The 25,038-nt window shown below is 42.3% G+C and overlaps 1 protein-coding gene across 6 annotated transcripts; it reads left to right on the plus strand.

The window, feature by feature from the left end:
• The first annotated feature begins 2,365 nt into the window (after positions 1-2,365).
• On the plus strand, positions 2,366-24,677 carry LOC109898282 (interleukin-3 receptor class 2 subunit beta-like). 6 transcript variants are annotated; one of them, XM_020493192.2, is made up of 16 exons: positions 2,366-2,394; positions 4,981-5,103; positions 6,614-6,828; positions 7,441-7,678; positions 7,934-8,066; positions 8,223-8,383; positions 8,554-8,708; positions 11,603-11,747; positions 13,560-13,695; positions 13,870-14,024; positions 16,394-16,521; positions 16,747-16,930; positions 17,705-17,801; positions 18,443-18,512; positions 19,125-19,234; positions 19,353-24,677. In XM_020493192.2, exons 4-16 carry the CDS (start codon positions 7,528-7,530, stop codon positions 20,107-20,109), a joined length of 2,382 nt encoding a protein of 793 aa, XP_020348781.1. In that variant the 5' UTR covers positions 2,366-2,394; positions 4,981-5,103; positions 6,614-6,828; positions 7,441-7,527; the 3' UTR covers positions 20,110-24,677. The 6 variants fall into 6 exon arrangements, with proteins under 6 accessions (XP_020348781.1, XP_031689711.1, XP_020348782.1 ...); XM_031833851.1 differs by lacking the exon at positions 2,366-2,394 and adding an exon at positions 2,562-2,867 and having other exon boundaries at positions 19,128-19,234; XM_020493193.2 differs by lacking the exon at positions 2,366-2,394 and adding an exon at positions 2,565-2,867.
• Positions 24,678-25,038: the final 361 nt, after the last annotated feature.

The raw sequence follows: 25,038 nt of genomic DNA on the forward strand, positions 1-25,038 counted from the left end.
GGTGTTTTGTAACAGATGTCTATTTCCTTTCATCAAATGGCACTGGTAAACAGGCAGTTTGGATGCTGGAATTATTTTGGAGTGGACGAACATGCCTACTTTTTGAAGTGATTTGTTTGACAATCAGATGAAAATATCATGACTGGTTGTGTTCATGCCACATTAAAAGCTAATGCATTTTTTATTATTATGCTCATAAAAATGTTTCAATACAGAGACCCCGAATGTCATGGTGTAATTCGCACTCTGCATAATGGTGATATAGATGTAGGCTTCGCAGAGTGCGAATTACAATCATTTGTGAACTTGTGTTGAGAACAGTAAGGACTTGCTCATTAGTTACTGTATGTATACATTTCTCTCAACACTATAACGTGTGAAAGTGCAAACCAACAACTAATATTAGATGATAGAATAAAATCTCCATCAAATACCCACAAAACAATTCTAAGAGCACATTTTTTCAGAGAAAGAAAAGAGGAACTACTTGGTTTGACACTTGCTTACAGGAAGTTAAAGAAAGTGAGACACAACAACACATTCAAACATTTCAGAGGGGTATACTACAAAACAGAATCTAGACAGCTAACTTTTATAAATAACCAGAAATAACTATTGATTTTCTAGTTAATTAAGAAAGATAAACTTAGATATGTGTTTTTGGTTGTTGAGCCAATAAGACCATGCCCATGTCAAGATTATCTTGAATTAAAAAAAAAATGATTATTGCCTAAATAATCTGGCTAACTCCTTGATCCTCCTTAGTCCTGCCAGTCTCCAAATGACAGATAGTTACAATGTGTCATGTCAACTCCTGCTACGTCCCCCTTTATTTAGCCCTCAGTTGTTATCAGCCCTTAGGTGTTATTGTTTTCTCTCATCTTCAATATGTGTCTCATGTTTGGTCCTCCCGGTGTACAAGTTACACAATGTTAAAGCATTTCATTTGCAGACAGATGGTGAATGGAAAAGGGAGTTGAACACAAACAAACTGCAGTGTACTGTTGCCTCCCATTCACACTATTTGACCTGAATCAACCAATCAATAACATTTATTTGACAAAGCCCTTTTGACATCAGCAGTTGTCACAGTGCTTTACAGTAACCCGGCCTAGTCCCCAAAGACCAAGAAAAGCAGAAGCGAGAGCACAGTGGCCAGAAAAAAACTCAGTCGAGGGAAGAAACATAGAAAGGAGACCTGGGTCAGATGTGTAGCCCATCCTCTTCTGACTGGACTGAGTAGAGATTAAGAGTATGTCAGATTGTTTTAACCTAAACAACAAGGTCATAGTCCAACATAGTATACTTGATAAGCCACAGAAAGGGATGCTTTTGTGAAAAGTCAGGTGTTCTCTCAACTGGTGTTTTCTCAAATGCAGAACAACAAACACACCTGACTGACTAGAGGAGTGTTTCTGAGTACGTGACCAGGTGGACTCTGGTGCGAGTGAAGTGAACAGTGTTGCTGAGAGAATCTGATTTGAGCTCAGGGACTCAGGGGTTAATTGTATGTGTGACTTTGACACAGACATGCCAGGTTTGTCATTAGAAGGGCACTGTATGACTGCTGCTCATGAGGGATAGGGGTGAGGGGCCTTAAGGAAATATAATGGAATCAAATTGAATAGAAATGAATAGAATCAAATAGAATAACTTTATTTGAATACAACAGTAGATGTTCAGAGAGCTTACAGCCAGGAACAGATGGCAAAGGGCTGGTTTATTTGTGGTAGTTATGGAAGTTAAGTAAAAACAACATAATAAGGCCTTGTTGCATCCTAAATGGAAACCTACTACATAGAGTGCACTCATTTTCTGGGTGAAAGTAGTGCATAATGTAGGGAATAAGGTCCCATTTGTGACGCAGACCCTGACTTGATCACAGGCCAGACACTATAATATGGAATATGACATCCAGTGCCATAATTGAAATTGCGAAATTATGGCACTGGGTTTCGTTTTATTTCAATGTCAATTTCCTACCGTCACTAGTGGCAACGCGAGCGCCTATTACCATCTAGTACGATCGATCTTCAAGGCATTCCTAGACGATCACCAAATGTTTTATTGTGGAAAAGCCAACGAACGATAAAGGCTTGCGCTCCTTTTTTAAAACCGTGTTGAGCTGTTGCCAGTAGATGCACTTGATTCAAAAGTCCTGCCCACCGTGTAGCGAAGTGTTCCCATGAGACAAACTCCGCCAACCCGGCGGACCGGCAAATCTGTGACTAAATCGAGTGCAACTACTGTGCTGCCCAATCGGATAGCTCAAATCACCGTGCCTACAGAGCCAAGGTTAATAGGCTACTAGCCTACGTAAGATTGAATAACTTTTCAATTCATGACCACAGAGAGACTGTCAACGAATACAGCAAATAACTGTTGTTTTTATGAGTGAGTTCATGTTTAAGTTTATATTCAGCACTGTCACTGTTTTTATTTTACAAAACGCGCGTCTCCGTACTTCCGCTCGAGATGCAGCTGTAATGAATGAGTAGCCAAGCACCGATAGCCCTGCGTTTTATTATTATTATTATTATTAGCAGCTCGTCGTGTTGATTTTCATATTAAGGAATATTTCACTTTCTCTGGTCATAGGAACCATAATAATTTGTGCATGAGGCAGATGCGGTGCGACTCGAGTTTCGCCATCAGGTGGAAAACGGTGTCCCCTCGCTCTGGTCAGTCTCACCGGAGGAAAGGAAGGAGAGAGCGGGGACCGTGAGAGGCGGTTGGGGAAAATCGTTTTAAACGGTCATCCAACTCAGAATTCCAAGTCGGAAAGTCGGTCATCTTTCTAGAGCTCCGACTTTTCGACCTGAAGAACACTGACGTCGTAATTTGATCTCGTTGACGATCAGATGCAGGTACCATCAGTCTAGTAAAATAAAAAAGTAAATTATTTCAATTCATGCTCCACAGTGCCTCACAAGTGCTAAACCAACTGATCTATTTTGTTATCAAAGCACGAGTTTTGAAATATAATATGGTCTGATTAATAATATTGGCAGGCCAATCATATAGCCAATATGTGGTCCTGGCATGCCAAAGGGGCCTACAGCACAAACCTCATTCCTACAAAACTATGTGTGAGGTTAATGTACAAATAAATCATCTGAGCAGTAGATCTCAACTTGCTTTTTGACTGCGAAAGTGATCTTGACTCAGAAAATTTTGGTGACCACTGATCTACAGTACGCATTTAGCAAAATAGTTCTCATTTTGATTTAATTGACTTATCTCAGCAATCTCCCGGTTTTCTGTATAGTTGTCTAATGTTGGTGGGGTTATTATGTTTAAATGTTTCCCCTGAATCACTATGATAAATACAGTAGTATAGTTTTTCTTGAGTATATAACTCCAAAGTGTAGCAATACAGGTGTGGTGGCTTAGCAAGAAATATCATAATGCCGTGAACCAAGCAGTTGTGAGTTCAAATCCCAGATGATGACATATTGAATAATAATTATTGTATAAATAACATACACAATGTAGTCAAGTGTGTCAAATATGTAAGATGAAAACACTGTTAAAAGCACTGTGTGTGTGTATCCGTTTGTTGTTGTCCAAAAACACGTTTTCACATGTGAAGTGTTCTAAAAACACGGAAATTCACATGTGAAATGTCATGTGACGTTTTCCAAAACCACTGTTCACAGTTGTGACAGTGGTATGGTAGTCCTGGGATACAGGCTTGATGGGCCCATCATTCGCATCCCCAGCACCCAGACCTCCTGAGGTTTGTTCCAACTAACCCTGACCCTTGCAGCCATTAGCTATCTTCAATTTTAGCTACGTTCAAACTTTAGCACTGCTAACCTACATCAAATATATCTACACACACTGGTTATAAACCTGGTATACATTTTGTGAATCGAACGACAAGGCAGGTGATGCCAATGTAAATTTGGTCCAAAAAAATTTCTTTCTTACCGCAAAATCATATTTTTTCTGTGTTGTGTCACAGTAATGATGTTCGATTGTTGGTTTTGGCCTTTTGAGTACGCTTATAAACCTCATCAGTGGTCTATGTGAGTATCATACACTTAACAGAGTCAAATCATCACCCTGCTAGGGACTAGACATGAGTTCTTCTACAGATATTGTGCCTCTCCCTTCACGCCACAGGGAGCAGGATAAGCTACTCTAGCAGTCCAGCACCGTTTCCAGTCTCCGTCCCAAATGGCACCCCATAGGCCTCTGTTCATAAGTTGTGCAATATGTAGGGAATAGGGTGCCATTTTTGACACAGCATCCAGACTCCGGCATTTCCCTGTCTGTCTGTGCGTTAGCTAAGGATCGGTGTATTATACGGTGGATTTGCTCTGCTACTGAAGTGCAGTCCTGGCATGCCAAAGGGACCTAAATTACATCAATTGTTTGCATCCCAAATGGCACCATATTCCCTATTTAGTGCACTACTTTTGACCATAGGGAATCATAGGGTTCTGGTCAAAAGTAGTGTACTATATAGGGAATAGAGTGCCATTTGTGATGCAGTCAATTGCTGTAGTGACATGCCACTGCCTCAACCAACTAAGATACTTCATTGATCAATTTTCACACTGTTTAGTAGCACCTCGTTGGAAATCCCCATCACTCATAAAATACCTGGGCTAGAGTCTCACCCTTGTGTAACAACAAGACAATTATAAGATGACAGAAAAGGAATAAGTTAGTTTGAAATAAATTGTGTGAAAGTGATATTCATAATTCATGCATACTATACCTACTATGCTACTTATACTACCCTCAGGGCAGCATTTCATTTCCATACTCATTTCATTTCCATTTCCATAGCACAAGATGTGAAAAGATGTTGAAACTTTTGAAAAGACACCTTTTTGGTTGAAAAGATGTTGAAAAGAAGCCTTTTGGGCTGAAAAGATGTTGAAAAGATGTATTTCTGGCTGAAAAGATGTTGAAAAGATGTATTTCTGGTTGAAAAGTGTTTTTTTTTCAATGTGTTGTGCTCACCAGGAGCACACTGATCACACTGTGATGGAGCTGAATGCTGATTAAGTGTCATTTATGACCACATGGTAAACAGCCGCATGAAAAGAGGAAGCAGATGAAGTTGAGGCTACAGACAGAACAGATCTGGTAAGATGAAAACACTGTTAAAAGCACTGTGTGTGTGTATCCGTTTGTTGTTGTCCAAAAACACGTTTTCACATGTGAAGTGTTCTAAAAACACGGAAATTCACATGTGAAATGTCATGTGACGTTTTCCAAAACCACGTGTTTTTTCCATGTTTGCGTGTGTGTGTGTGAGTGAATGTTGGACATGTTCACTCAATCAGAGTCACAGTTGTGACAGTGGTATGGTAGTCCTGGGATACAGGCTTGATGGGCCCATCATTCGCATCCCCAGCACCCAGACCTCCTGAGGTTTGTTCCAACTAACCCTGACCCTTGCAGCCATTAGCTATCTTCAATTTTAGCTACGTTCAAACTTTAGCACTGCTAACCTACATCAAATATATCTACACACACTGGTTATAAACCTGGTATACATTTTGTGAATCGAACGACAAGGCAGGTGATGCCAATGTAAATTTGGTCCAAAAAAATGTCTTTCTTACCGCAAAATCATATTTTTTCTGTGTTGTGTCACAGTAATGATGTTCGATTGTTGGTTTTGGCCTTTTGAGTACGCTTATAAACCTCATCAGTGGTCTATGTGAGTATCATACACTTAACAGAGTCAAATCATCACCCTGCTAGGGACTAGACATGAGTTCTTCTACAGATATTGTGCCTCTCCCTTCACGCCACAGGGAGCAGGATAAGCTACTCTAGCAGTCCAGCACCGTTTCCAGTCTCCGTCCCAAATGGCACCCCATAGGCCTCTGTTCATAAGTTGTGCAATATGTAGGGAATAGGGTGCCATTTTTGACACAGCATCCAGACTCCGGCATTTCCCTGTCTGTCTGTGCGTTAGCTAAGGATCGGTGTATTATACGGTGGATTTGCTCTGCTACTGAAGTGCAGTCCTGGCATGCCAAAGGGACCTAAATTACATCAATTGTTTGCATCCCAAATGGCACCATATTCCCTATTTAGTGCACTACTTTTGACCATAGGGAATCATAGGGTTCTGGTCAAAAGTAGTGTACTATATAGGGAATAGAGTGCCATTTGTGATGCAGTCAATTGCTGTAGTGACATGCCACTGCCTCAACCAACTAAGATACTTCATTGATCAATTTTCACACTGTTTAGTAGCACCTCGTTGGAAATCCCCATCACTCATAAAATACCTGGGCTAGAGTCTCACCCTTGTGTAACAACAAGACAATTATAAGATGACAGAAAAGGAATAAGTTAGTTTGAAATAAATTGTGTGAAAGTGATATTCATAATTCATGCATACTATACCTACTATGCTACTTATACTACCCTCAGGGCAGCATTTAATTTCCATACTATAGCACAAGATGTGAAAAGATGTTGAAACTTTTGAAAAGACACCTTTTTGGTTGAAAAGATGTTGAAAAGAAGCCTTTTTGGCTGAAAAGATGTTGAAAAGATGTATTTCTGGCTGAAAAGATGTTGAAAAGATGTATTTCTGGTTGAAAAGTTTTTTTTTTCAATGTGTTGTGCTCACCAGGAGCACACTGATCACACTGTGATGGAGCTGAATGCTGATTAAGTGTCATTTATGACCACATGGTAAACAGCCGCATGAAAAGAGGAAGCAGATGAAGTTGAGGCTACAGACAGAACAGATCTGGCTTGAGTCTTGACATTTCCTCACACACCATAACTTCTTGGAAATAGGACTACCGAATTCACTGAACAGAGGAGGAGACTAGGTGAGACTAGGTGAGAATAACTTAAGTTGTATAAATAAGCTTACATATAAGTGATCATTTTTTGGGATTCTTACCATCTCTTTGTATTTTAACCTCTATTATCCCACAATGTATTCTTAGAATGCTTATCATTAAATGCATGCACAGACACAGAGACACAGACACACACACACTGTATCTGAGGGGGATTTCTCAACACCACTACAGTCACAACTGTCTTCACTTTGTTTTAAGTATTCTCTTCCAAAGTGTCTGTGCCTGATAAAATGGCTTTACAATGAAGACATTACCACTGTCATAAGAGACAGAGGCGACGTCCAAAATACCACCATAATCCCTATAAAGTGCATTACTTTTGAGCAGGTCGCATAGGGTAGTGTGCACTATATATAGGGAATAGAGGGGCATTTGGAACACATACATACAGAGAAAGCTAACAAGGGTGAGAAGAACGGATGTGTGGTCACAGTGGATGGTGTGAGGAACATCAGAGTCACTTAGTGAAGAATATACTGTAAGGGAAGTGCGTGGTAATGGTGTAATTTTGAGAATTATGATATTAGTGTGCGCATGAGAGAGAGAGACTTTTGTATCTGAGCCATTTTTCTCTGAACCCTGACAGATATAGCAGTCAGTCCACATAATGTGGGCCCAGGATGGTCTAGATCTGGAAGGCTAATTACTGAGACCCACCTGCTGACCCTTGCCCATGTTCTTCTGCTCCAGGGGACCTGTCCTCCTGCGCTCCCCAGGAAACATGCTTATCTTCTGGATGTCTTGTGGATCACTTCTCCCTCTCCTGGTCCTCTGCTATAATGGAAAAGACCGCTGCACAATCCAGGAGAACAAACAATATCATGGTAGGGTTTAAGTCTAAAAGTCTTTTTTTTTAGCAGATATCGATGACAACAAAATGTGTAATGTGGACATATGGTTAAATGTTTAATTGTGGACATTATAGAAAGTCTTATTAATACTGAGACAATATCACAACACTGCCACCCACTTGGAAATTTATTTTTAGGCCCTATAGAGAGAACTGTACACTACATCATACAGCACAATGCGGTCCAATTCTATGTCTATATCCTTCTTCCCACTCCCTCTCTCCATAGTGTCCCCTGTGCTTGAGTCCCTGCGCTGCTACAATGACTACAGCTCCTACGTCCGCTGTAGCTGGGAAGAGAGTCCACACGCGTCCTCACAAGCCCTGTTATCCCTATACTACTGGGACGACACTGAGAACCGGTAAGGATAGAGGTGATGAGAGGACAGAAAGAGGGAGGGGGGGAGGGAGGGGAGAAGGAAAATGTGGACACCGAGAAACAATGTACTCAATTAACTCATGCCTCTCTCTATCTCTTTCTCTCGCTTTCTCTCCCCTCTCTTTCTCTGTCCCTCCAGTGAGTCCCTGTGTAAACCCTATGGTCAGCCAGCATTGAATGCCAACAACAGCAAGCTCACCGCCCAGTGTCAGTACAACACTCGTGACTTTGGCATCAATACCAACCATGTCTTCTTCTTCAATACCTCCTGTCCCCCTGCCCTGCTTCTGTCTAAGAATTGTGAGTTTAAACATTACAGGACCCCTGTCATAAATCATTGCTTCTCAATCATTTTACATCTACATGTTTAATTTTAGTTACAAGTTAGCTAGCAGATGACCAAATATATAGGATCCTGTATCTATATTTGACTATTCATGTATGTGTTGATTTGCCTCTGTGTATTACAGTGAGGGTGCGTCCACCAGTCCATTTATCACAGCAGCCTGTAGAGAGAGGGGTCCGTTTGCTCAGCTGGGAAAGCCCCTACCCCCCAACGTCCCTCCTGACCCCCACTCTCAACTATCAGGTCAACTACAGGAGGTCTAACCAGGATGACTGGACAGTATGTACTTGAGTAACAAACAATTAGCTTGAGTGCCATATCTTGTTTGTGCTATATATTGCCAATTCACTCATTGTCACGGATAGCAGGCAAGAGCACAAACAAATCTGGGACCAGGTTAACATACAATGTGCTCTCAAAGACTCCTGTTCATCTAAGACATGTGCTTCTGAATCTTCATAAATACAATACAAACTCTTAGAAACATGGGTTCCAAAAGGGTTCTTTGGCTGTCCCCACAGGAGAACCCTTTTTGGTTCCAGTTAGAACTCTTTTGGGTTCCAGTTAGATTTATTTGGGGTTTCATGTAGAAGGTTCTTCCAGGTTCTACCTGGAACCCAAAATGGTTCTCCTATGGGGACAGCTGAAGAACCCTTTTAGGTTCTGGATATCACCTTTTTTTTCTAAGAGTGTAGGAGGACTGTTAGTTAACATATTGCTTATGTTTTCCGACCCTCTTGTAAAGACATGCTAACTCTCATGGTTATTCATCATGGCATGAGATATCCCATGCAAAACAAGCACAAGCATAGGGTAGTCTTGCTCATTAATCACTTCTTTAGAATCCTTCATTACAACCTCTCTGCTTCCTGCCCGGGGGTGTCACCAGAGTTTCATAACATTTGGGGGCTCAGTCCTGAACACCAGGGGCTGAGGGGTTTGTGTGAGAAAATAAGACATTTTCTGAAATCATTTCCTGTAATTCTAATGATAATTCTATCATTTTACATGACTGGAGACATTCCAATAATATATTTTTTTATACCACACAAATGATCAAAATGTCAAGCTACTCTGTTTTAGTGATCTCAATATGTAAATGTCAAACAACCCATATCTTAAATGCAACACATAGCATAGGCCAATGAAAAAGAGTGGATACACAGATCTTAGGCCTACAATATGAGTAGGAAACTATAGCACACCAACTTTCCAGTGGCACTCATGTATTTAAACAGAATTTCCCCGCAATTGTTATTGTATAGGAAGGCCTACTGTTAGAATAATATTTAAAGTAATATATCAGCTAGTAGCCTAGCCTAAAATTACAATAGCATAAATTCAGTAAGTCAATGAAGCCAATAGTGGTTTCAGCTATATTGTTATTAAAACAATGTAGTCCTTACTGCATTACCTTTTTAAACAATAACAAAAAATATGTCAAATGACTTGAATAGTGTACAATGTGTATTCACATCAGTAGGCTAAGTGACTGAAATGCATCAGAAAAGTCTTGGAAAGTTGTTGGAAAATATCAGCGTAGCTCAACAGGTAGGCTATAGGTCTAGTGTATGTGTGTAGAGAACATCTGCAATGCTTTTAAATGCTATACTAATGACCATGAGCACTCACCGCAACTTAGCTAACATTACCCAGCATAATTGTAACCTAACATCCAAACGGAGATTCGGTGAAAACAAAACATCTGACATTGATTGATTTATCAAGATGAGTTCCCATGCTTGTCCCAAAGCAGCACAAGGAACCTGTCCCAAACAAAACAGTGTTGGGGGGGGGGATCAGTTGACCACACATGGCAATTGCTTTACGTTTATTATAACCAGTGCTATTTTTCTAGGTAGCCTCCTGGAGTACCATTTTATAAATTATTATTAAGTCAAAATCCTAAAACACCAAATTAGACCTACCGTATTATAAATTAGGCCATCATCACTGTCAATCGTAAATGTATAATTCTTCGCGTTTTACAGGTTAAATGTCCATGCTGCATGCATGCCAACCATTTGATCCCAATCAGTTTCATGGGAATATGGATTTTGATCTTCTTGAATGTTGTAAGTAAGTGTGGCTAACTGGCCGAGCTAATCCTATTTTAGAGAAGATCGGGTTAAACACAGCCAGAAAAGTTAAGTTAAGTTTTCTACTATAAGCCGCCTCCAACATAATTTTAGAGAATTTGACAGTACGTCCAACCGGCCTCACAACCGCAGACCACGTGTAACCATGCCAGTCCAGGACCTGCACAACCGGCTTCTTCACCTGAGGCATTGTCTGAGACCAGCCACCCGGACAGATGATGAAACTGAGGAGTATTTCTGTCTGTAATAAAGCCCTTTTGTGGGGGGAAAATCTTTCTGATTGGCTGGGCCTGGCTCCCCAGTGGGTAGGCCTATGCCCTCCCATGCTCAACAATGGCTGCGCCCCTGCCCAGTAATGTGAAATCTATAGATTAGGGCCTAATGAATTTATTAAAATTGACTGATTTCCTTATATGAATTGTAACTACCATTGTTTTTCACCATTGCAGTAGGGCGAAAGATTCGGGGCTGACCGAAAATCATTCGGGGCTAACGTGCCGAAAGCTAGGTACGGGTGACGTCCATGTTCCTGCTTCGCTCATCTTGCACATCAAAATCCTCACCAAAGATTACCGTGCCACTATCTGAGACTGAGAGGATGTCACACGGCGGAAGTACAGAAAACAATACCACCAAGTCAGATAAAGATCAGGGCTCTGTCTCAATAGTCTGAAGTGGTTTCCACCCTTTCATCTGCACTGATTTGAAACTATAGGACAGGAAAAAGCAATTTAAAGATTATGTCAGGAAGTCTACTTTCACCTGTCCAGACCAGGTGCTTCACACTAGTGCATATATAGGGAATGAGACAAAGAAAGGAACCCACTGGGCACACACGGGTTTAATCAATGCTGTTTCCACGTTATTTCAATGGAATTATGTTGAACCAAAGTGGAATTGACGTTGAGTTGATGTATGTGCCCAATGGAGAGCTACTTTAGTGAATTGAGATGCACACATAATGTGTGTGCCAAATGGAACCCTATTGCCTTTATAGTGCACAACTTTAGACCAGAGCCTTGTGAGGCCCTTTTGGGACTCAACCATAGTCTTTGTCTGTTTCTCTCTGTGCAGGCAGTGAAGGTTCAAGACACCCAGCTGAGTTTGGAGCCTGAAGCTCAGGTGCCTGGCTGCCAGTATGAGGCCAAGGTTAGGGCAAAGGGGGAGATGGGACTGTGGAGTGAGTGGAGCTCTCTAGTGACCTGGATGACTGAGGACGGTGAGTGGCAATCCTACTGTACATAAAGTTATTTCGGAAAGTATTCAGACCCCTTGACTTTTTCCACACTTTGTTACGTTTATAGCCTTATTCTAAAACTGATTAAATATTTTTTCCCCCTCATTAATCTACACAAAATACCCCATAACGACAAAGTGAAAACAGTAAAAAAATGTTTTTATAATAATTACCTTAATTACATAAGTATTCAGACCCTTTTCTATGAGACTCGAAATTGAGCTCAGGTGCATCCAGTTTCCATTGATCATCCTTGAAATGTTTAAATTCATTGGAGTCCACCTGTGGTAAATTCAATTGATTGGACATTATTTGGAAAGGCACACACCTGTCTATATAAGGTCCAACAGTTGACAGTGCATGTCAGAGCAAAAACCAAGCCATGAGGTTGAAGGAATTGTCCGCAGAGCTCTGAGACAGGATTGTGTCGAGGCACAGATCTGGGGAAGGGTACCAAAAAATGTATTCCGCATTGAAGGTCCCCAAGAACACAGTGGCCTCCATCATTCTTAATTGGAAGAAGTTTGGAACCACCAAGACTCTTCCTAGAGCTGGCCCCCAGGCCAAACTGAACGATCGGGGGAGAAGGGCCTTGGTCAGGGAGGTAACCAAGAACCCGATGGTCACTCTGACAGAGCTTCAGATTTCCTATGTGGAGATGGGTGAGACTTCCAGAAGGACAACCATCTCTGCAGCACTCCACCAATCAGGCCAGACGGAAGCCACTCCTCAGTAAAAGGCACAAGACAGCCCGCTTGGATTTTGCCAAAAGGCACCTAAAGGACTCTCAGATGATGAGAAACGAAAGTCTCTGGTCTGATGAAACCAAGATTGAACTCTTTAGCCTGAATGCCAAGCTTCATGTCTGGAGGAAACCTGGCACCATCCCTACGGGGAAGCATGGTGGTGGCAGCATTATGCTGTGGGATGTTTTTCAACGGCAGGAAGAGGGAAATATGAAACCCTGCTCCAGAGCACTCAGGGCCTCCGACTGGGATGAAGATTCACCTTCCAACAAGGCAACACAGCCAATACAACCAATACAACCAACACAGCCAATACAGCCAATACAACGCAGGAGTGGCTTCCCTACAAGTCTCTGAATGTCCTTGAGCCCGGACTTGAACCCAATCGAACATCTCTGGAGAGACCTGAAAATAGCTGTGCCCATCCAACCTGACAGAGCTTGAGAGGATCTGCAGAAAAGAAAGGGAGAAACTCCTCAAATACAGGTGTGTCAAGCTTGTAGCGTCATACACAAGAAGATATGATATTTCATTTTTTAAATTCCTTTTTTTGTCTGCAAAAATCTCTAAACCTGTTTTTGCTTTGTCATTATGGGGTATTGTGTGTTGATTGAGGAGAAAGAAACTATTTAATGAATTTTAGAATAAGGCTGTAACGTAACAAAATGTGGAAAAAGTAATGGTGTCTCAATACTTTCCGAATTAATTGTACATAAACATACTTCATCCTAATGTATTAGTTTTATAGGATTGTAATGAGTTTGTAATTAAATTCTTATGAGTGACTTTATAGCATTGTGTGTGATTTAGGCATTGTCGGGGCATTGTGATCTCATCATGTCATGTGTTTGGAATAGCATTGCTCAGCCGTGCATCAATGTCTTCTCCCCTTTTGTTCACTCACGTCCTCCCTAATTGACTCTCTCTCTGTCTCTCTCTTCTCCCTCCCTCCCTCCCTCCCTCCCTCCCTCCCTCCCTCCCTCCCTCCCTCCCTCCCTCCCTCCCTCCCTCACCTCCCTCCCTCACCTCCCTTCCCTCCCTCACGCAGACCCTGTGCCAGGCCCCTCCAGTGCGCAGTGTGTGGTGGATGACGAGAAAGTGGTGACATGCAGCTGGGAGGTGAAGAGAGACCTGGCACAGTTCCTTACCTTCCATCTGTCCTGCAAACGCAACCACACTGCACCGTGAGTTAGGATCTGCTGCCAAAGCACTGTGTGTGTGTGCGTTTGTGCATGCGTTCACGTGTGGGTGCCCATGGATGAGAGACAAAACAGTTCACTTCAGTCTCAAGGATGTCTACTCTCCTTCACAGCATTGTCCTCCCTCTTCTCTATCTATCCCTTTCGCCATCTCTCCAGAGCCCAGAAATGCTGTGTTAACACCATGGTCAGCGCTCCGTCCAGGGGTCCAATGCTCAAATACAGCTGCTCCTTCCCTGTCCCAGACTCAGAACAGCTAGAGGTGGAGCTCATCCCCACATGCAACAGCAAAACGTTTAAAACACATAAAAACAGTGAGTTATTTTCACTCCGACACAGGGGTGATATTTTGAAGGAGAATAAAATCACATAGCTGATACTCAATTAATGATGATATATATACTGCCTTAGTGATTGTGTATCAGTGCTGCCACCTGGAGTTTGTATTGTGGTATCACAGGCACAATTTTCTGCTGATTCCGGAAGCGTATTATCAAAAGTGAGGCTAGAAGGTTTTGTATAATTTTAGCCAGTAGTTAAGAAATTTGTGCTCATGAGCCAAAACTGGCCCAGGGAATTGTGCACAACTGTCCATTTCGTATGATATGTTACATCCTGCAAAAAATACATACGTTCGTAAATCAAATCAGATTGTATTGGTCACATATACGTGTTTAGCAATTTCACAACAAATACCTAATACACACAAATCTAAGTAATGGAATGGAATTAAGAATATATAAATATGTGGACAAGCAATGTCAGAGCGGGATAGACTAAGATACAGTAGATATGAGATGAGTAATGCAAAATATGTAAACATTATTAAAGTGACATTATTAAAGTGTCTAGCATTCCATTTATTAAAGTGGCCAATGATTTCAAGTCTGTATGTAGGCAGCAGCCTCTCTGTGCTAGTGATGGGTATTTAGTAGTCTGATGATCTTGAGATAGAAGCTGTTTTCCAGTCTCTCGGCCCCAGCTTTGATGCACCTGTACTGACCTCGCCTTGTGGATGATAGCAGGGTGAACAGGCAGTGGCTCGGGTGGTTGTTGTCCTTGATGATCTTTTTGGCTGTACTGTGCCATTGGGTTGAATAGGTGCTGTTGTGCCTTCTTCACCACACTATCTGTGTGGGTGGACCATGTCGGTTTGCCTTCTTCATCACACTATCTGTGTGGGTGGACCATGTCAGTTTGCCTTCTTCACCACACTATCTGTGTGGGTGGCCCATGTCAGTTTGCCTTCTTCACCACACTATCTGTGTGGGTGGACCATGTCAGTTTGCCTTCTTCACCACACTATCTGTGTGGGTGGCCCATGTCAGTTTGCCTTCTTCACCACACTATCTGTGTGGGTGGACCATGTCAGTTTGCCTTCTTCACCACACTATCTGTGTGGGTGGACCATGTCAGTTTGCCTTCTTCACCACACTATCTGTGTGGGTGGACCATGTCAGTTTGCCTTCTTCACCACACTATCTGTGTGGGTGGACCATGTCAGTTTGCCTTCTTCACCACACTATCTGTGTGGGTGGACCATGTCAGTTTGCCTTCTTCACCACACTATCTGTGTGGGTGGACCATGTCAGTTTGCCTTCTTCACCACACTATCTGTGTGGGTGGACCATGTCAGTTTGCCTTCTTCACCACACTATCTGTGTGGGTGGACCATGTCAGTTTGCCTTCTTCACCACACTATCTGTGTGGGTGGACCATGTCAGTTTGCCTTCTTCACCACACTATCTGTGTGGGTGGACCATGTCAGTTTGCCTTCTTCACCACACTATCTGTGTGGGTGGACCATGTCAGTTTGCCTTCTTTGATATGTATGCTAAGGAACTTGAAACTTTCCACCTTCTCCACTGCTGTCCCGTCGATGTGGATAGGGAGGTGCTCCCTCAGCTGTTTCCTGAAGTCCACGATCATCTCCTTTGTTTTGTTGATTTTGAGTGAGAGGTAATTTTCCTGACACCACACTCTCAGAGCCCTCACCTCCTCCCTGTAGGATGTCTCGTCATTGTTGGTAATCAAGCCTACTACTGTTGTATCGTCTGCAAACTTGATGATTGAGTTTGAGGCGCACATGGCCACGCAGTCATGGGTGAACAGGGAGTACAGGAGGGGACTGAGTATGCACCCTTGTGGGGCCCCAGTGTTGAGGTGTTGTTTTCTACTTTCACCACCTAGGGGCAGCCCGTCAGAAAGTCCAGGATCCAATTGCACAGGAGGACGGGGTTCAGACCCAGGGCCTCAAGCTTAATGATGAGCTTGGAGGATACTATGGTGTTGAATGCTGAGCAGCATTCTTACATAGGTATTCCTCTTGTCCAGATGGGATAGGGCAGTGTGATGGCGATTGCATCGTCTGTGGACCTATTGGGGTGGTAAGCAAATTGAAGTGGATCTAGGGTGACAAGTAAGGTGGAGGATCATATGATCCTTGACTAGTCTCTCAAAGCACTTAATGATGACAGAAGTGAGCACTACTGGGCGATAGTCATTTAGTTCCGTTACCTTTACATTCTTGGGTATAGGGACAATGGTGGCTATCTTGAAGCATGTGGGAACAGCAGACTGGGATAGAGAGAGATTGAATAATATCACACCAGCCTGTTTAAGATCAAGTTCAATCTCTTTAAAGATTCTTGATGTCTGATTTTTGATGTATCTCTCTATACAGTTCGTCCAAACCGTCCACTCCACGTGCAGATAGAAGCGAGAGATGGGAACTGGATTCTAAAATGGAATCCGCCAAAATCTAATTTTGAACTCACCTATCAGGTGCACTACTGGAGTAATGACACTCAGGTAGGATAAGTATTTGATCTATTTTTGTGCTATAATTTCAGAGAAAGTGGGATGATCCAAAAGCAATGTCTTTTCATTTTCAGTATTACATTTGATAATCTCTAGGTCATCATCTAAAGAACGCTCATCAAGCGAGATAGACTTGCTTTTTTAAGCATCTCATGAACAGATCATTTGATGATGACTGATGTCTCACTTGGTTCTGTCCAACCTTTCCTTTTTCAGGAGGATACTAGGTTCCTCAATGTCTCCCAGGGGTCCCTCTCACTCTCCATCCTGGGGGGGTCCCTGCGCCCCTCTGAGTGCTACCTGGTTAAGGTGAGAGCCCTGGTGGTCCCGGGAAGGGGTGATACTTTCGAAGGACCCCCTTCAGAATGGACCGATCCAGTGGAGTGGACCTCACAACCAGGTAATGGACCTAGATTGTATCTCCTAGTTGAAGCATGTTTTTAATAATATTCTATTATTCTATTCTAGCCTGATTTTTTGCCATCTGTTTTTGCCATCATGCCAACTCCTTGTCATTCATTGTCATGTAATTTGCTATATATGGCTTGATGATGACAGCAATGGAGTTGGTAAGAGCACAAACTTGGACCAAGCTATTTCTATTATTTTTTTGCCTATAACTCTGAAAACATATTTTATCATCAGAGATAACCAGTCTGAACAAAAACAAGTACAAATGAGGGGATGTGATCCATATAAAAAGAGTGGAGCTCAAAAAACTATAATGTGATGCTGAATGAAAAAGCACCAAAGTTCAAATCCCTTGAAGAAGGTTTTCAAAAACAAACAGAGACTTTCATTATGTATTGAAGAGCGTTTTCTTTGCTTCCATGTGTTAGTCTAATCTGAAGTCATGATATTTGCTTTCATGTGAACAATGAGCTTGGATGAATTGGATGTTTTATCATTGAACTACCATAATACTGAAATGTGTGTAACACGCTGTTTGGAGGGTTCAGAGAGTGAAACGAGAAGAAATTAAGACTATACTTGATGAAGGCAGCATACAGGAGCTGATAAAATGTGACTTTGTTCTCTTGAAGCAACCGCCATCTCAATCAGTTCACGTGACAGACAGGAATTTCCAGACACTACTAATCAATTACTCATCAATCATCATCAACTACATTTTCCACTCTTACATATGCATGTTTTGTCCCATGTCTCCTGGTAGCTTCCTGGTCCATCACCACCTTCCTCTACGTCTTCATCAGTGTACTGGTGGCCATTGTCTTCATCACTCTATATGTTACCATACCAGCCTGTCACAGGTAATTAATCAGACTTCTCCAACTGTTTTTATTGTTTTTCTATCATTTCAATTCGCCCTTGTGTTATTACTAGTGTTAAACTACAGGTAATAATGGAAACACGTGAGTAAATGAGGGATACAAAGTAGTGTATATTGAAAGCCGGTGTTTCCACACAGGTGTGGTTTCTGAGTTAATTAAGCAATTAACATCCCATCATGCTTATGGTCATGTATAAAAATGCTGGGCAGACCATTATTTTGACTACATAGGATGACAATAACCCATCCACAGGCCACGAGTGGTCACGATGAGAATGAATACAATGTAAACCATGAAATCAATGTAAACCATATGCCATTGCCTTCTCAGTCACCAGATCTCAACCCAATTGAACACTTATGGAAAATTCTGGGGCGGCGCCTGAGCCAGCATTTTCCACCACCATCAACAAAACGCCAAATGATGTAATTTCTCGTGGAAGAATGGCGTCGCATCCCTCCAATATAATTCCAGAAACTTGTAGAATCTATGCCAAGGTGCATTGAAGCTGTTCTGGCTCATGGTGGTCCAACACCCTATCCTGTATTTTGGCAGTTACCTGTCATTCTATTCGTTCATTTTTCCATCCATTGATTGATTGATTCGTTTTCTGTCTGTAGGAGGCTAGTCTTGTGGGAGGTGTCTGTCCCGTCGCCCCTCAAGAGCAAGGCACTGGGAGAGGTCATTAAGGTCAGTCTGAATACATCTGAATGGCTGAGTATTCATCCAGCATTATTCACAAAGCATCTCACTGTGGAATATTCAGCTATAGGACAACTGCACTCAATAATAATAAAAATGGTCTTAGAATGTGTACAAAAATGATTTTTCATAACCACTATAAATGACAATGTATGTATCCAGGGCTGTGCACAGACCTTTCAGGGGGCTGGTGCTCAAAATGAAAAAAGGGGCAATTCATATCTCGAAATTCATAACCTACTAATAGCCTCTGTAGTGAAAATTTAAACATGTTTTAGCATTGGCCTATTTACACTCATTTACAAAATTGTAAGCAAGCTAGTTATAGTGCCTCTGAATGTCGATTGATGTACATCTGCTAGTTAGTGAACTTGACGATGTCACGACGACTTGGGGACAATGGGTTCAGAACAACAACGACAAACGGTATACAAAAAATATACCGCCACCCAAAAGGGCGAGTGTGAGGGAAAACGGGTGTGGAAGGGCAAAGGGGCAGGTGCTCGGGCTCAGGTAGACCTCTATCTGTGCACGTGCCTCCATGCATCCATCTTTCATAGTTCATCATTCACAGATAATGGTATGTCCTCTCTTTCCCAGAAGTCTCCTGATAGGTTGTTATTTCCCGAGAGTGAGAGAAGTGAAAATACCTACATCTGCAGCGTACAGAGACTGGAGAGCAGGGAGGATATCAGTCTCTGCTTTAGCTGGTAAAATGAGCTCATATCTTTATGCTTCTAACCTACACTATCCAACACTTATAAAATAATACTCGTACACACGGTGACATGGCTCAATCCTAAGCCGTAACTCACTCTTGTGTTGCAGCTCTTCAGATAATCCATTGTGGTTGACCCCAAATGTAAAGGCCAATGGACTGTTCCATTCCATTACCAAGGAGGAGTGGAAGAAGTATGACCCAAACTTTTCCTCAATACTTCTGTTGTCTGTGGACAGATCTTGCCCTCCTGCTCTAGACTCATCCGGATTCAGCTTCAGTGGCCCTTACATCTTGTGTGGTGACAGTTCACTGGCGCCGAGTGAGTTTCTGAGTCTGGAGCCTCCCTGTGAGGAGTCCGACAACACTCTCTCTAACTCTGACCCCTCTTCTCCCCCCTCCTCGGAGAGGTCTGCCCCATCCCCCTTGGAGTCGAGTGAGGGCTATGTGGCGATGCCTCAGGTCAGTGCTGTCCTGTCCAGATCAACAACGGACGACAGTAAGAACATTGGTAACAACAACGGCAACAATGTCGTTATCATGGCATGGCCCAAGTCAGAGCTCCTCCCACCCCAACCTAGCTCTATGTCCACCTGCTCACCACCCAGTGAGAATGAAGACCCTCCTCCAGCGTACATGCCTACCACCACCACCCCCTTCACCTTGCCCCCAGTGGACCCTACCCTACATACCTCTGGGTACTGCTTTCTCCCGGCTCTACAGGCACTTGGGGGCTGGGGCCATGTGCAGTCTTCTGGGCCACCTAAAGGGGGCAGTCAAGAGCAGCAGGCAGGGAGGAGAGAGAGGAGGCAGGAGGAGCAGTGCAAGGAGGATCCCTATCCCAGACTGTCCCAGCTAGCCACTTAGCTAATCCCATCTAATGCTGGAATACATGCTCAGGACATGAGGGCCTCTATAGGCCCCTGTTCTCAATATTTAATCCATTCTAATACTAACACACCTGACTCAACTAATCACAAGAGCTTGATTATTAGTTGGGCTAGTTCAATCAGGTGTGTTAGTGTTGGAATGGACCACGTGTAAAACTAGTGATTTGCAGACCCCGAAGACTGGGTTGAGATTGAGAAACACTTCTATTTCTAGGAGGGAAAACTGGCGCCTCATACAGTAGCCTCCCTTGATTACTCACAATGCCCAGCAGATGGCAGCACTGTACTTACTGTGTATATGTTGAACTCAGAGGTGGCCTATGGATTCTAGTGTAAGGACTAACTACAAACACAGAAGCATAGTGCAGTAAGCCATTCCTCTCTGGGTGGTAAGGTGACTCAGGGCCAGAATCCCAGGTTTCCACCACATCACATGGATGGTACATGTGTAACAGGGTGGCACTGTTGAGTTGGTGAGCGCAGCCTTAAGCCTCTGTCAGTGCCGGTGGCTGTTCCTGTCGTTCTACAGCAGGGGTCGGCCCACGGGCTGAAAAGTGTTGTGTTACAGAATCAAATCAAATGTAATTTGTCACAAGCTCCGTAAACAACAGGTGTAGACTTACAGTGAAATGCTTAATTTACAGGCCCTTCCCAACAATGCAGAGAGAAAAATATAGAAAGAAAATAACACAAGGAATAAATACACAATGAGTAACGATAACTTAAACTATATACACAGGGTACCAGCACTGAGTTTATGTGCAAGGGTATGAGGTAATTGAGGTAGATATGTACATATATGTAGGGGTAAAGTGACAAGGCAACAGGATAGATAATAAACAAAGAGGGTGAATGCAGATAGTCTGGTTAGCTATTTGGTTAACTATTTAGTAGTCTTATGGCTTGGGGGTAGAAGCTGTTCAGGGTCCTGTTGGTTCCAGACCTGGTGCATTGGTACCGCTTGCCATGCTGTAGCAGAGAGAACAGTCTGTGACTTGGGTGGATGGAGTCTTTGACAAATGTTTTCCTCTGACACCGTCTGGTATAGAGGTCCTGGATGGCAGGACCATACGCACTACCCTCTGTAGCGCCTTGCAGTCTGATGCCAAGCATTTGCCATACCAAGCAGTGATGCTACCAGTCAAGATGCCTTTAATGGTGCATCTGTAGAACGTTGAGGATCTGAGGGCCCATGCCAAATATTTTCAGCCTCCTGAGGGGGGAAGAGGCATTGTCGTACCTTCTTCACAAATGTCTGGGTGGACAATGTTTATTCCTTAGTGATGTGGAACTAAGGAACGTGAAGCTCTCATCGCGCTCCACTACAGCCCCATCGATGTGGATAGGGGTGTGCTCGGCCCTCCGTATCCTGTACTCCACGATCAGCTCCTTTGTCTTGTTGATGTTAAGAGAGAGGTTGTTGTCCTGGCACTACACTGCTAGATCACTGACCTCCTCTCTATAGGTGGTCTAAGCAGCCTTAATGATGGCATTGGACTTGTGCGCAGCCAAGCAGTCGTGGGTGAACAGGGAGTACAGGAGGTGACTAAGCATGCACCCCTGAGGGGCTCACATGTTGAGGGTGAGCGTGGCAAACTTTTTGCTTCCTTGGTTAAACGTGAGGACACATTTCAAAAATCGAGGGAAAAGATATGAAGGGTGGAACTGTTGAGTTGATGAATGCAGCCATGTGCCTCTGTTGATTGTAATTACGGGTGTGGCCTTCAGTATTTAACATGGCTGTTCTTGTTGTTCTACATAGTCGCATTACCATGAGAAGGTTGGTATGCGCAGGGAGGATGGGAGTGGCAACATTGGGCTAGTCCAAATTCTGAAGTATATCCGGGGATTTTGTAAGTGTGTATGGCAAGAGTATCCATATGCCAATTTGACCCACTCTCCTTCTCCCCTTGGCATTCCCTCGTGAGAGTATTGTGCAACATGTTCTGTGAACACGAGTAATTGATCTGATCTGTGTTATGCCATAGCTCAGGCATATATTGAATAGAATTGAGGAGTTGTCTGTCCCCTAAAGTTTTTTTAATGTCCTGTGATAGGGAATCAGTACGAGCTAGAGCTTCCAAGGAACATGTATGCCTGGAGCTGAAGATGAAATTATGGTGTCAAATAGTTGTGGGTTGTTCACTATACCTCTGCCTATTATTCCCATGCTCCACTCCCTGATGTTAGAGAACCTGTGTGTTTCAGATTAGTCCCCTCGCGTATAGAAATGTGCCATACTATCGACTACAGGAATAGGTAGATATATGTAAATCCCCCGTGTTACACATCAGAAGAGGGCACACAGTAGTGAAGGCTGAGTCCCAAATGCCTCCTTATTCACTATGTAGGGAATAGGGTGCCATTTGGGACTCAGACTTAGTGTATCCTCCTCTGAAAGGTTATCATAGCGGGGATAGTTAGGAGAGACCAGGGATGGTTGTAACACAGGACAGTTGTAACACTCTCAATATCTCTAATCAGGAACAAGCTAGAATCATGTGACTCACTGTGCACTATTTATTGTGAAGAAGCAAGACCCTGTGATAGACTGCCGATTTTATTGAAAAAAATATGATTTTGTGGTAAGAAATGAAACAAATTGACCAAATGTATTTTGCAGATAGCATCACCTGCTTTGTCGTTCACCAAACTTATCAGGTTTATAACCAGTGTGTAGACATATTATATGTACGCTATCAATGCTAAAGTTTGATCATGTGGCTAAAAATTTAAGATAGCTCATGGCTGCAAAGGTCAGGGTTAGCCTAAGGAGGTCTGGGTGCTGGGCATGCAAATTGCCACAGGAGGAATGCTGCCAGACATTTTGGTGCTGCAGGTGCTGCAGAAAGATCAGCACACCTCAAATTCAGTGGTTATGAGGTCAAATCCCAGGTGGAGTTATATTTTAGATGAACAGCTTACCACTTACTTTAAAACCACCATACCATTACTTTATTATAATGGTTTGGGATCATCTGGGACCATCGTGACGTCCTGACGACTGGTAGAACAAGTGTCTTGAGAACATCCACTTGCTTAATCTATAGTATGTCACTTTTGTTTTGAGCCAACTTCGCCGTGGGCGTTGAGCAGGGCACCTGGTTCACGGCCGGGAGGCAGCCCGGTTCCAAACCAAATGCAATGACTTTTTACCCAGGGCAAACTCCTGCCGGGGAAACCTGTGTCAGATAATCAAATGTCCCTTCAATCACATTAACTTCACAGAAAATGACACGTGATCACACAAGATCACACGTGTTCACTTGTGGAATTCATGAGGTTTTTTTTACATAAGGGACACCACATTCAGTTGTTTAGTCCAGATGTTGTTGTAGTGGTTGAGAAGGGCCAGTTAATGGAACGTTAAAAAAATTGTACACATTTTATGATTTTTATTATTATTTTATTATTTCTGCTGCACAAAATGTTACCCTCTATGGGATCGGTTGAGCTAATGTGCGCTAATGTGATTAGCATGACATTTTAAGTAGCAAGAACATTTCCCAGGACATAGACATATCTGATATGGGCAGAAAGTTTAAATTATTGTTAATCTAACTGCACTGTCCAATTTACAGTAGCTGTTACAGTGAGATGTTTTTTTTTTCATTGTATTATCTTTTACCAGATCTAATGTGTTATATTCTCCTACATTAATTTGACATTTCCACAAACTTCAAAGTGTTTAGTTTCAAATGGTTTCAAGAATATACATATCTTGCTTCAGGTCCTGAGCTACAGGCAGTTAGATTTGGGTATGTCATTTTAGGCGAAAATTGTTGGACCCGTTTCTTTCAATATTTCGTTGCATATCATGATTTCTGCATTTTTTTAACTGTTACATTTCACCCCAGGCCCTGTTACTACAACTGACCTGGGAATTGACATAAATTGTAGCATTTCACTCCTTGTCTTTTTGATTTAAGAGAGATAACACCTATACCTATTGGTAGCAGACAGATGGAAGCCGTTCCTATCACATTTTGAATGTAGCAGCTCAAACAATCTCTGAGAAATTGACAAAAATGCTAAAAGTGTTAGAACCATCCCCAGTCTCCCCAAAGTTATGAATTCTTCACCAGCACAGAGCAAATGTTAGTCTTTGGCACACTATATATGCCCTGTTGGATCATCTGGTGCCCTTAACTTTGTGTTAACGATTTGTCAGTCCTATTTATTTCTGAAATATTCAATATAATATACATTTTATATTATGCTTTATATGAGATATGATAAGTAGTTTGATATATGAAAAATTGTGCCAATTGTTTTCCAGTATTTCCTGTATTTTGTGCTGTAGGCCTATTTCTAGGCGATCATACAAATAGATTATGTTGTGAATCAAGCTTTCTGTCACACTTTCCTTCCCCAAATGCTCCATTCAGGTAAAGAAAAATGTCACCAGATGGATGTGCTATGATGACCCCCCCGTGTTTTTTCTGTATAGCGATTCTCATTGTGCCTATCCTAATATTATCAGGTTAATATCAGAGGTTAATGTATACATTTATTATTATTTAAGAATAAAATGACTATGGCTTTGGATATGACCTATATGTCACATACAGTACCTTCAGAAAGTATACACATTTTTCCACATTTTGTTACGTTACAGCCTTATTCTAAAATGGATTAAATAAATAAAAATCTTCATCAATCTACACACAATACTCCATAATGACAAAGTGAAAAGTTTTTTACATTTTTAAATGAGCTAATCTATAAAATATCTAAAACAGAAATCTGATTTACATAAGTATTCAGACCCTTGGCTATGAAACTTGAAATTGAACTCAGGTGCATCCTGTTTCCATTGATCATCCTTGAGCTGTTTCTACCACTTAATTGGAGTCCACCTGCGGTAAATTCAATTGATTGGGCATGATTTGGAAAAGCACAAACC

This window comes from Oncorhynchus kisutch, linkage group LG10 (genome assembly GCF_002021735.2).
Source record: "Oncorhynchus kisutch isolate 150728-3 linkage group LG10, Okis_V2, whole genome shotgun sequence".
In the NCBI taxonomy this organism is placed as follows: domain Eukaryota; kingdom Metazoa; phylum Chordata; class Actinopteri; order Salmoniformes; family Salmonidae; genus Oncorhynchus; species Oncorhynchus kisutch.